The sequence below is a fragment of the Carlito syrichta genome, unplaced genomic scaffold, assembly GCF_000164805.1.
Source record: "Carlito syrichta isolate Samal-C Ts95f unplaced genomic scaffold, Tarsius_syrichta-2.0.1 Scaffold119534, whole genome shotgun sequence".
Lineage (NCBI taxonomy): Eukaryota > Metazoa > Chordata > Mammalia > Primates > Tarsiidae > Carlito > Carlito syrichta.
The window spans coordinates 283,586-296,477 of record NW_007063630.1 but is presented as its reverse complement, the minus strand read 5'-3'; the positions used below and the strand labels follow the sequence as shown (position 1 = coordinate 296,477).

Below are 12,892 nucleotides of genomic sequence, written 5' to 3'. Positions count from 1 at the left end.
GGCCGGCTCGCTGGGACCGCGCGCGCGGGCTGGAGAGCCCCCAGAGTGCATCGGCAAGCGTCGCCCCACCTGCCCAGAGCTCCCCCCTTTCCTTTAGCGCCGGCTGCCGCCGAGCCCGCGAAGACGGTCCTCGGGGCCCGGGCTGGAGGCACCACCGCACGGTGAGTGGGAACCCGCTCCGAGAGAGGCGAGACTGCGCCGCCCGGCAGCCGCTCGCTCCCGGGGTCGCCGGGCGGGCCGAGGTGCCGGGCGCCCCCGGGGGCGGGTGCCACGGGGGGCGGGAGGGGCTGGGCCCCGCTCTCCAGCCGACCGGCCGCGGGCTTCCGGGGCCGAAGTCCCCGATCGACACGAGCCGGGGCCGCGGCTCCTGGCCGGCTTCTCGTGCGCACTTCCCGGCAGGAGCAAGAGTCCCCTTCCCTCCCCGGGCTCTGTGGCCTTGGTTTTCCAAGAGAAACACCCGCAAAATCCTCCTTCCTCCGGGGTGCCGGTCTGTCCCCGCGCCCACCCCGCAGCGCGGGTGCTCGCAGGGTGCGTGCCGGGCGGTGCGTGGCGGGAAGACAAACTTTGACCAAAGTGCGCCCGGCCAGGGGGACGCCGCTGGGGCGTCTGGATCTTGAGGGAGGAGACTCGGCTCGTGGCTGCGTCGGGGAACTCCGCACCGTCAGCCAGGTCGCCCCGGGGTGTCGATGCTTCCTGGGGGCGGGGGTGCAGGAAGGACGCGCAAAGCCCCGCTGCGCTCTTGGGCCAACAACGAACTGTCATACATCTGGCATCTCCCAGCCCCTCCCTTCTCTGAACTGGGAAAGAAGATGAAACCCCGTCAACTTTTCATGGATCCCCCCCCCCCCCCGCCAGACCCCCCTGGGATGGTAAAGGACCGACTCCTGGCTCCTGGCAAGCACCAGAGGCTCTAAACCCCCGGGGTCCTCCTTCGCCCCCTTCCTGACCCTCTCCCGCGCGCCCTCCCCGCGGGGACCGGCGACACAGCCGACGGAGATCGTGGCGAGTGGCCTTTTGTTTCTCCGCGTTGCCCCTATTGTTTGCCTTTCCAACATCTGGCGGGGTTTGGGCAGAGAAGGGAGCCCCTCTGGCCTCCTCCCCGCCCCCCACGCCAGCTCCGGTGGGGGGATCCCGGCTGGCGAAGGAGAGGAGCCCGGCCCCGACGAGGCCGCCCCACCCTGGCCTCGTGGTTCCCGGGCGGAGGGAAGGTTGTTCCTCCCCGCCTCGGCGGCTGCCTGTGGCCCCGGGCGCTTTTCTCAGGTCTGATCCCCCCCCCCCCGCGCCGCGAAGGGCGCAAGTCCGAGGGGGGGGCCGATTTGGAGACCGTGAAAGCGTGGTTCCACCCGGATCCAGAGCGTCCCGGGGTTGGTTCTCGAGGATTTCGATCTCCAGCTAAAGACGTGGTGGCTGGGCCACCGCCAGGGAGGTGGAGGGGGCCAGGCCACCTCTGGGAAGCAGAAGGCAGAGGTTCTGGGGTCTGCGAGTTTCCAAGGGCGGGAGGGCGGGCGAGTGGCCAAAAAGAGAATGGAGAGGCAAATAACCTCGGAAGCCTCCAGACGTCGCCTGGAAACTGGTGTGGTGGCTCACTCCGGAATGAACGCGGAGTTCTGACTTGTCCAAGGCTCCAAGTTTAAATCCCCAGGCTGGAATGGCCCCGACTTCCCAGTTGGGTGACTTCCCAGTTTGGGAGATGATAGGTGGCCCTGTTTTCCTGCACAAGTTAAATGCTTACACGTCGTGATCATTTTTTCGTGTGTGGATTATTTATTAAAAATTGGATAAAAGCAAAGTAGCCGCTCTGAGAAAGCTGAGTCTCCAGATGGTGCACGGAGAGTTGTCTTGCCTGTGAGGGGAGGCTGAGACTCTGCACCTGTTGGAAGGCAGTCAACTGGGTGCTACCAGCTTTTTCGGTGGGACGTCCCATCAGTCCCTCTTTCGAGGAGACTCAGTTACACCCTTCTTATCCTCCAGCTCCCTTCCCAACGTAGGGGAGGATGGTGGCCTCTGAAGAAACACGTGTGAACCTTGTACCTACTCAGACGTTTTGAGTGGAGACTGTGCTTGGCTCTCCGCCGTTCCAGGAGTTTTCCCTTTGCCAACTTAACAGAACTTTTGAGTTTCCATTTAGCAAAAAAGAAATGAGACTGCTAAGCCAGGAATGTGACACACAGAGCACTTTCTCCAGTGATTTCTGGATACTACCAGTGGGATCAGCAAAAGAAAAAAAGCAAGATCTTTGAAGTACTTTATAAACATTTCATCAGCAAAAGAAAAAAAGCAAGATCTTTGAAGTACTTTATAAACATTTCATCATGAAAATGATCCCCAAGAACAGATTCCTTTAAAAGTTAGCAGCAGCAACAACAAGAAAAAGGACCAGAGATGCTTAAGAAGGACCCAGAGGTATCATTAGCAAAGTAAAAGGACAGTGCTTGTCCCTGTCTACCCCAGTAAAGAAACACAGGGTAATTATAGTAGAAAATAAACTTGTACAGTTTCTTCTAGAACAAAACAAAAAGCAAAAAACAAAACAAAACTTTCCCAAAAAGGTCATTGTAGGAAAAACAAAATATAGAGGTAAAAATGAAAAATAAAAAGGGGGTGTATTATAAGCAAGGCTTCAGTGAACAATCTTATCTAATTAAATTATTTCCTTGGAATAAATTTCTGGAGATATGATAACTAGGTCGAAGGGGTTGGTTCACTTTTTTAGGATATTTAAGACTGTCATATTGCCCTGTAGGAAATATATGCCAGTTTACTCTCTCCCCAACAACACACAAAGAGATACCTTATACTCCACTCACACTCTATGTTATCTTTCCTTTTTATTTTTGCCATACTGATAGAAGGGAGAGTATCCTGTTGTCCTATTTTGCTTCTTTTTAAAATTCTTTTGAGTTGAGGGTCTCACTCTGTTACCCAGGCTAGAGTGCAGTGGTGCCATCATGGCTCACCACAGTCTCTACCTCCTGGGCTCAGGGGATCCTTCTACCTCTCAACCTCCCTAGTAGCTGGGACTATAGGCATGTGCCACCACACCCAGATAATTTTATTTATTTATTTATTTATTTATTTATTTATTTATTTATTTAGAAAAGAGGTCTTTTCTGGCTGGTCTCAAATTTCTGGGCTCCAGCAATCCTCCCATCTAGGCCTCCCAAATCACTGAGATTACAGACATAAGTCAAAGCACCCAGCCCCATTTTGCATTTTTAAAGAAAGTTAGATTAAGCATTTTTCATATTGTCTGTTAGCACTTGTTCGTTTGTGATTATGTCAGTTTGTGTCCTTTCCTGTTTTCAGCAGAGATGCTCTCATTTTTCTTTAGATTTGATGTGCTCTTTATAAAAGCGTACTGTTCTGATTTCCATCCCTGCCGTATATTCGAGCAATCCATATTGACTGAAAGTGTGCAGCTTTCTTGGCCATTCTCTTCCCTCCCGCATAGCAATTACTTGGCAAGACTACAACCATAAATTACTAAAGTAACTGACATCATTCTAGTAAGCTTATTAGGGAGACCAAGCAGAGGCATTATTAGAAAAATTCATGGAAAAGAGCAAGTGTATATTTTCAGCTCAGTAGCTTGTATGTCCCAACACCTTTACAAACTTGTAGTGCTATTTTTCATTTGGAACAACTCTATTGATAGTTGTTTTACTAAGTGGATTACACTCATTTAATTGTCTGATCCTTCTGCCGATAACCCATATGACATGAGTCATAGTTTGTTCTTGTTACATTTCTTCTTACTTTTGGACGGAAATTTGCCTCATATTTGTCATAAGACTTTCTTTGGCTATACCATTTGAGTCCTGCACTTGGAACAAATTGAAACTGAATGGTCTAGCAGCATGCTAAGGAAGAAGAGCATTGGCAGGAGAGGTTCCCTAAGAGCTGAACTAGGTACATTTCACTCTTTTTTTGTACATTTGTATAGTCCCAATCTCTGTTAATTTTTGCTTGAAGGTAGATGATGGTGAAATGGGGTAGAAGAGAGAGATGAAAAGAAAATTCATTTCAAATAGGTAGTGAATTAATACAGATGAAAAAAATTAAATAATATAGATAATCTGAGTACAAAGTGACTTTTTTAAGATAAAAGATAAAGTGTCATGTGTTATTAAAATGGATAGTTTAATTAACTGATGGAAAGTAGTAGTCTTCTAACTGGGAAAACCCATTGTAAAATTCTTCCATATTATGACTAGGCATTTCATTCCAGGCACATGAAGAACCATGGAAGATAGATACTGAACTATACTTTTCTGCAGCATTTTTCATGCCTTTAGAAATAGGAATAAAACAATATATGTACATCAGGAATGAAGAGTGCTATGCATTAGGATCATAGGCTCTCAAAGGTTAAATGAGAGCTTAATGGTCTTCAATTTCAACTAAGGATCTTCACTCTCTGAAAGTAATGAAATACCATTTTACAAACCACATCATTTCAAACAAACCCAGCTGAGAAGCAAATGGACCAGAAGTGTCAACTTTTTTTTTTTTCTGTATAGGAAGAGGGAAAAGAAAGGGTATTGACTCTAGGGAGCTTGTTTAAGCTTTTTAAAATGTGCTGAACTTTCATTGAATAAACAACCTTGGCAGCAAGAGGGTTAAGTCATTGAAATGTTAAATTCTGCAACATTCTCTGCTCCTATACTTTGTTGTCTTTATGAAGTTCAAAGGTAGCAGAGCAAAGCATATTCAATATGGCCAAAGAAAAGAGGAAGAAAAAATAGAAGATGGAGAGGGAATCTGGTTCCTTTAAACCTGTCTTAAGGATTTTCTAATAAGACTCTTGACCACCCAGGGGGTAGTTGGCATCACCTCTCCTTAAAAAGGTGAACGTGACTGATCTGACAATGTCAAGCAATACAGGTAGCAACCATTACACAAACTACCACCAATCCAACTGAGGACAGGCAAACAGGATAGCACAATAATCCTTTAAAAGAAGATGAAGAGGAGGAAAAGGCGAAGGAGAGTTCAGAGGAAAATGTAACTTTAATTTTAAAAAACATACCTTATTTCCTCCTGAGTAGTTCTGTGAATTTGTAAAAGTAGTATAAACACCTTCTGATTTCTACCTGGACAAGCTCCCAGGCACAGTGATTGTATTTCTTTTCTTTTAGGAAGTTGTATATTCTGTTGAAATATCTTCTCAGTTCTAAGCCTCTCAGCTGGGAGACCCCGGTTCCTGAGTGTGTCATCTCATCCTTATTCATTTCTTCCATGTCTTCTTTTTCCTCTTCCTCCAAGCATTGTTTCACGTACTCTGCTTGCTGATCAAGTCCCATTAGGATTTGCTTCAGATGTTTCTGTTTCCAGGTGGATATGAAGGTGTGTTGGCTGAAGATGTTGAAGACCTGCATGGACATTACGTAGAAGGCCTGTTTGATGTCCCTCTTCATAGGCTGGGTGTATGATCGATTCTCTTGGAGAAGCGCAAAAGCTTTGCTTTCTCTTAGACATTCTACAGGAAATGAGTTGCTCATGCTACTCAGAAGTCTCAAATTTTGCCAGGTGACTCTCCTCAGGTGAACATTCAGAAAGTTACAGTCCAGAGACAGGATGCCAGTAATGAACAGACCCATGAGGAACGTGAGCCACTTACACTTTTGATTCATGTCGGGCTTGGTGATTGTTTTTTTTTGTGAGCTAAAAATCCACAAGACCCAAGGTTGATAGTGATGTCTTAAGGACTCTTTCATATACCTGGATATCTTCAGCGGGAGGAGTTTTCTCATTTCGTCATTTTATGGTTCTCAGGGTTACGGCCCCTTTCCTTTGCCTCTGAGGTTTTTTGACTTTGGGTGACTGTGCTGACTTTGGAAGTGCTTTTTTAAAAAATCGTTTTGAGGAAAGTGAGCAAAGCATTACCATTGCATTACCTTAGATGCCTGGATGATCCATCTCAGCACTAAAGAATCATCATGACAAGACAGAAGCAGGGTATTTCAGAAAGCCAAAAGCTGTGACTCCATACACTCACTCACTCAACTCTTTTACATCAGCGAGAGGGAGGCTTCATGAAAATATCTTTTTACCTGGCCCTGTAGCCAGACATCCTCCCTCACTGAGTTAATCACAGACATTGACCAAACGACTGTGATTATTTGATTGCTAGGTCACCAGAGCATGATATAGTTTAAGGTTTTCCGATATTGTTAAAATAAGCTTCTAGTTGGATTTTTTTTCTTTTGATTTGATTTTTCTGGATCTCAAAAAAAAAAGAGGAACGGATTTGGTCAATTTAGTATGGCACTTATTAAGTAGAAGGCTAAGCCAGCTTGGTTTTCTGTTGCATTAGAAAATGTTGATATTCTCCAACTATCTTTTCCTTTAGTTAAATCCATCTCCTAGCATTTTATATATCTTTCTTAGAATTTCTCCAGAGGGCTGAATATTTGAGAATATTTTTCTCCTTCATTAGCTTCTCTCTTATAGTATCATACATTTTCTTTTCTCCTAGATATAATTTAAACATATAGTTTCTTTTCCTTTAGATATAGTTTAAACTTTTAGCCAGGTATGGTGGCTCATGCCTGTAATCCCAGCGCTTTGGGAGGAGGAACTGAGAGGATTGCCTGAGGCCACGGGTTCGAAACCAGCCTGGGCACTTGGCTAGACCTTGTCTCTGTAACAAATAAAAAACTTAGCCAGGCATGGTGCTGCATGCCTGTAGTCCCAGCAACTTGGAAGGCTGAGGCAGAAGGATTGCCAGAGCCCAGCAGATGTGGGCTGTGGTTCTGGCGATCATGCCACTGCACTCCAGAGTAAGACTGACTCAAAAACAAACAAACAGAAACTTTTGGTTGGTTAGTCTTTCTTCTTGCCTGGTGGTTCTGGACTCTGCAAAGGTTTTTGTTTGTTCCTGTGTTCATTTTTTATTGAGGAGGTATATAAATAGGAAATCACCCATTTTAGCCAAGCTAATTCGCACTCGGGCCAATGTTACTGTGGTGTTGATGTCTATTCACCATTGTAGTTTTTATTTTGTTTGACCAAATAAGCTTCCTCTGATTATGACCAAGGCAAATTAATTCTTTCCTCCAGGAAAGTAAAATGGGATGTCATTAAACAAAGCTAGCTTATTTTATTATCATAAAGAAATACATTACTTTTCAATAAAGTCATTCTAGATTGACAAGCAGCCACGCTCCACAAATATGGCAGACTTTGGTATAAAGTTTGGCTTACAGAATTCTTATCTAAGTCAGTTTGGTTGCTCCAAAGGCTAATTGTGGGTAAGTGAAATAGCTTAAAATCCTGGCTTGTGGGAATTATTTCCTATAAAAAGAAAACATCACATATATTATTACTCCAAATGCTCTATCTAGATAAATTCTGATTTCATGGACAGATTTCTCAAGGGGACTAACTTTGAAAAATATTAGAAAAATAATATCCCAATTTATATGGGATTATATATTGACACAACCTTCTTAGAGAGCAAAATAGCGATAGGGATCAGAAACCTTAAAAATGTAACATAGTCTTTGACTCAGCAATTCTTCCATTAGGAATTTATTCACCAGAAATAATGATACGTCTTTAAAAACTTAGCTGTAAGGAAGTTTATCTTAGGAAAAGATGGAAAACAAGTTAAATGTTCAGCCATAGATAGTTGGCTAAGTAAGCCATCAGTAGAAAACTTAGATGCAAGCACTGAAAATTATATGTGGGAATATATTTGGTCACTTAGATAGATACACTTGCAAGTTTTAAACAAGTTTACATGGTGGAATGTAGAATCTGATACCATTTTTGAAAAATATAGACATAGATGTAAAGAAAAAATCTTGATGTATACATGCTAAAAATTATGTCATTATCTCTGACTGGAAGAATAATGGGTAATTTTTATTTTTCTATTTTTATTTACCCAGATTTTAAAAGCTCTCTGTAGTCAGCAAATGTTTCTTATTTAATTAGCCAAAGCTGTTTTTAAAAGATGGTACATTAAAAAAAATTATTGCAAGTATACATCTGAAATGGAATCAATATTACTTTATTTACTTAAACTTTTCCACTCTAGAGTTTCAAAAGGAAATGTTAATTTTTTCTAAGGTTCAGTTCCAATCAGTTGATACTAATGACATACAGTATGTGGTAGTGTACAATCTTGCAGCTTTTTAATTAAAAAAGTTTATGCATATATGTGTATACTTATGACCACACACACACACATACACACACACACACACACACACACACACACACACACACACACGAGTCTATAAAGTGCAAAGCATCTCTGAGGAATCTCACCTTTTTACATACCTCATATAATTTCTTCTACCTAAAATTTCTTGAACTATCCCAACAAAAGCGCTTCTTGTTCTTCTATCTGCTTTTACAATGCCCTTTCCTCTTTAGCTATGAGTTTTTAAAAAGAGATAATTGTACCAGTGTTGATCTCCCAATTTGGTACACCCCCCTGCCTCCCTATAACTTGCCCATGGTGCTTAGTCTACTTTGCACTAGTTTGAGCCAGCTCAGAGGTACTGAGCTAAGAAGTTGTTCTATTGCCTTAGTGTGGTAAGCAGTTCTGCTCATAGATAGGAGAGTTGGCTGCAGACTTGGCCATTGTCAACTGTCTAAAAGTTCCCTGTGTTTTCTGCTATGTGTGGTTTTGTCATTTTTAGCCCTCTCACCCCAGATTTCTTCCCTTTACTAACATTCTATATCATTTTCTCATTTACCCAAAAATGTATTTTTAGCACTTACCAAATGCCAATCACTGGCCTCGGTCCTGAAGAAGGTGTAGTGTATGTTCTCAAGGAGACTGTGGTTGAAGAAACAGTCATGTTCTGTTTTAGGCAGGAGGAGTGATTGTCAGGGCTTCCCTATAGCACAGAACTCATTCTCTGTGTGTTGTGAATGTTGACTGATGCTGATGTTGACAATATTCATGACAAAGAAGGAAAGATGGCTAGCAGTGTCTGCCTCTCCCCCACCATTTGGATTGCCTGATTTAGCAAATAAAAATACAGAACACCTGTGCAAATTTAGGACATACCTGTACTAAAAAGTCCTTCACTGTTTATCTGAAATTCAAATTGAACTCGAGTCTTTGTTTTATCTGGCAGCTCTAATCCTCCATGCAAGCTCCCACTGACTTCTGGAACAGAGCTCAGACAGGACATCCTCTGCAGGAAGCCTTCCCTCTGCTACCTCTCCTCCTCCTGCAGGGTTGCATTTGATTGCATTTGTCCATGCTGGCTTTTACATATGCACATATTCCTAACAGTGAACACTCCAATTAAAATACACCCTGCCATAGTAAAACAAAATAGTACACACGTGTACGCTTACACATAATTGCTCTGTTTAGAAGCATTATAGAATGATCAGTCACTGGTCATGCCTCTGTTCTGTAAAAGCCATGTCATCTGAATGTATCTCAATATAATCAGAAAATTGAAAAGAATGACAGTGTAAGGAAATATTTTACTCCAAATTTGTCTGTCATAACTGCCTAGTCTGTCATTAACAGAATGTGCATGGATCTGCTAGCGTTATTTCCATGAACTCTGCTCTTTTTTCCCTAGCATATCTGGGGTCGTTTATATGTGGTCAGGCTTTCCTAGAGGGTTAAGCTGGTTAGCAGGGATTGTTCTGTTGTTCTTGGGACTGTTTGGAGTCCTTATGGGTTATCACGTTAACAGTCACCGGCAAGATACAATCAGTTTGACAAAATAGAAATGAGACATTTCAGTCTAGACGAGGTAGCTGTGATTCAGCTGAGGGGCATTTGGCATCTGCTGGTGAGATTTATTGCTTTTCCTGAAAAGACAAGTTTCAAACCAGAGTGAGAGTAACACGTTGATCATCCATGTTACTCAGTGTGTGAACATAAGTCATTCCAGTTGTGGGGTCAGAAGGTGATGAAGCCAGTAGCGATTCCAGGGAAGAGAAGCCTTGCATCCAAGCCTGGCAGTTCTTCCCACAGGGCATGTGGGCAACAGTCACCACAATGTTGTGTGTGGCCATTTTAGCCCCAGATCAACCCAGTCAGCTCTGGCAACTTGGTGTTTCACTCATTCTCGCTTCCTTGGCATCGAAGCCAACCTCAGTTGGGCCAGCATGGTCCTCTGGTCCCTTCCTGGCTATTCTTCTCTTAATAATATACCTGATGTAGAAATGGATGACAACTGCACAAGGAATACATGATATGTCCATATTGTAAAAATTCAAACACCTCAGGGAAAGTGAAAGCTTTGCTTGACTACTCAGCCTCATGTTAAGCTCTTCCCATCCCCTGGGGTAACTACAGTTATCAGTTTGATATGTGTCCTTGTTTGATTTCTTTCTCCTCACTAAGCAATAAGTCCTGTGAGGGCAGGTGCAAGAACTGGCTTGTTTGCTTTCTCTTAAATGCCCAGCAGTACCCACAGAGAATAAGAATGACCTGGATCACTTCCATGGATGGGACTAGGAGGACTTGTATCTTGTATGTACATATATATATATATATATATTTTTTTTTTTTTTAATCGACAAAAATAGGATTAAAAATTGTGGTATGCCTTGAGGTTTAATCCTGTAAATATATTTCTATCACTGTATATCTATTATTTAGAGATAATATTTTAAAAATCGACATTATAAGCCCTTTATGGATATGATGCTCGGGATAAATGGCTCACCAGATCTGGCCTATGACAGATCCTGCCTATTACAGCTCCTGGCACACAGTAGGTGCTCAATAACAATTTGTTGGATGACTGAATGAAGATAATGGAACCATGCCTCAAGGACATCGAAACTATTTGATGGTTTAGTTCCTTTTGTGTAGGGGTATGGAGAGGTCAAAGTCAGGTGTTGATGAAACTTGAGAAGTTTACAGAATGGCAAATGGGAACTCAAGTGTCCATTTAAGGTCCTCTACTACTTCTGATGCTTTCTCTTTGGAATTTCCTGAGGCTGGCTAGATCATGAGCACTGTTGTACCTCCTCTCTGGTTATATCGCACAGCTTTGCATTATTTGCTTGATTCATGTATCTTCCCCTCCAGATCAGAAGTGTGACTTACTTGGTTTTGTATTCATGGCACCTCGTACAATAAGGATGGTAAGTGTTTGCCGAATCAAAAACTGCCATGTGATTTCTTATCACTCTCAAGTCTGATTAGGTCACCTTTATAGGCAGAACTGCTGAGAGGTGCTAAGACCATTTCTCTCTACACAGCCCCCCAACCTCCGCATTGCCACTTCTTTGTACTAGCTGCTACCAGTAGCTGTCATTGTATCATATCAGCCTTAGAGAACCTTTTTGGACACACTAACACCCAGTTCTCTTTTCCAGCCCAGCTGAATATTATGCACATAGTGACTTCCTACCTCGTAATAATTTGGGCTCTTAGAAAATGATTACTTGATTTTTTAAAAATGTAACATGGTGGAATACATATTTAAGTAAATATTCATTTTTCTCTGCTTTGGGATTATCAGAATAGCCTCCATCCACATCTTCCTTCCACTGTTGGTTTCCTTGCGCGTCCTTGTGATCCCTACTGAGGCTTGTATTTCTGGGGTGGTAGTAAGAATCTCAGCTGGTGGGGATGAAATATAGACGTCACCTACCTAAACAACCCCTTTACCCACTGAATAGATGTGGATTTCTTCCCAGGTCACATCCTAGAGTGCCTGTAATTGGTAAGAAATGACAAGAGTGGAGTAGAGATGGAAATAAATGTCCTCTTGTCTTGGAGATATATATATATATATATATATATATGAGTCGGAGTCTTACTCTGTTGCCCAAGCTGGGATGCATTGACACCATCACTGCTCATTGCAGCCATGACCTCTTGGGCTCAGGAATTCCTCCACCTCAGCCTCTTGAGTAGCTGGGACTACAGGTGAGTGCCACCATGCCTGGCTAATTTTTTTATTTTCTATAGAGACAAGGTCTTACAACGTTGTCTAGGTTGGTCTTGAACTCCTGGGCTCAAGCAATCCTCCTGCCTCAGCCTCCCAAAGTGTTGGGTTTATATGCCCAGCCTGGATAAACATTTTAGAAGTAGTTAGTGCTGCAAAGATGATAATAGTGGCTTCTTTTAATTACGATCAGCTTACATGTGGTCATAAGGTTTCTTGACATTTGTGGAGAACAAAGAAAGGCATTATTATGAACAATTTTAAATAGACTTTTTAGACTGGCAGAGGAATCACATGTTGCAAATGTTAGGATTTCTTTAGTATCCGAGCAATGCCTAGGTTTGGAGGTAGTACCTGGGAACAATCTATTATCACCAGAGAGAGTGAGGAGGAGTCTTCTTTCTTCCCCAGGTAACCTGATAAGTTGCTCGGAATGGATTTCCTGAGAGATGCTAGACTTTTCCCTATGTCCGAAATAAATGTATCTATATATTCATTTACTTGTTTATTTTTTGTTGTTCTATGGTGTATCCCCTGTGCTTAGCACATAGCATGTACTCAGTAAATATTGTCGGATGAAAAGATATTTCTGTGTTTTACCCTATTTTAAGTTAAATTGAATATCAGATCAGTTGAACAACTCTGCCTCTTGATAGAAGTGTGTAACACTGAGCAAGTCACTTACACTTTCTGTGCTTCATTTGTAAAGAAGGATAAGTGAACCTTCTCCCAAAGATAACTGTGGCAGTGGAAAGTGCTGAGAACAGTGTCTTGTACAAAGTGTGTGGTTAGTAAATGACAGTCGTTGTCATCATCATCATCATCACCATCACCATCATTGTCATCATTTGCTGCCTACAGTGTTAGACACAATGCTAAATTCCTAGAATACAAAGGCAGACAAGATGGATATGTGTCTTGTAGAGGTTCCCGGAGGCAGTGATACCTGAACAGAGTCTTCAGAGGCAAGAGCTGATGAGAGTTTGAATTAGGACGATGAT

The 12,892-nt window shown here is 42.8% G+C and overlaps 2 protein-coding genes across 2 annotated transcripts in view; one reads left to right on the top strand and one right to left on the bottom strand.

The window, feature by feature from the left end:
- Positions 1-12,892, top strand: part of MOB3B (MOB kinase activator 3B) — a 214,314-nt gene continuing 201,422 nt past the window's right edge. Inside the window, exon 1 of the mRNA XM_008047958.2 lies at positions 1-161. The gene's annotated coding sequence lies outside the window, so the exon portion shown is untranslated. The remainder of the gene's footprint in view (positions 162-12,892) is intronic.
- IFNK (interferon kappa) lies at positions 5,031-5,753 on the bottom strand. Its single transcript, XM_008047959.2, has one exon. It carries the CDS (start codon positions 5,751-5,753, stop codon positions 5,031-5,033), a length of 723 nt encoding a protein of 240 aa, XP_008046150.2.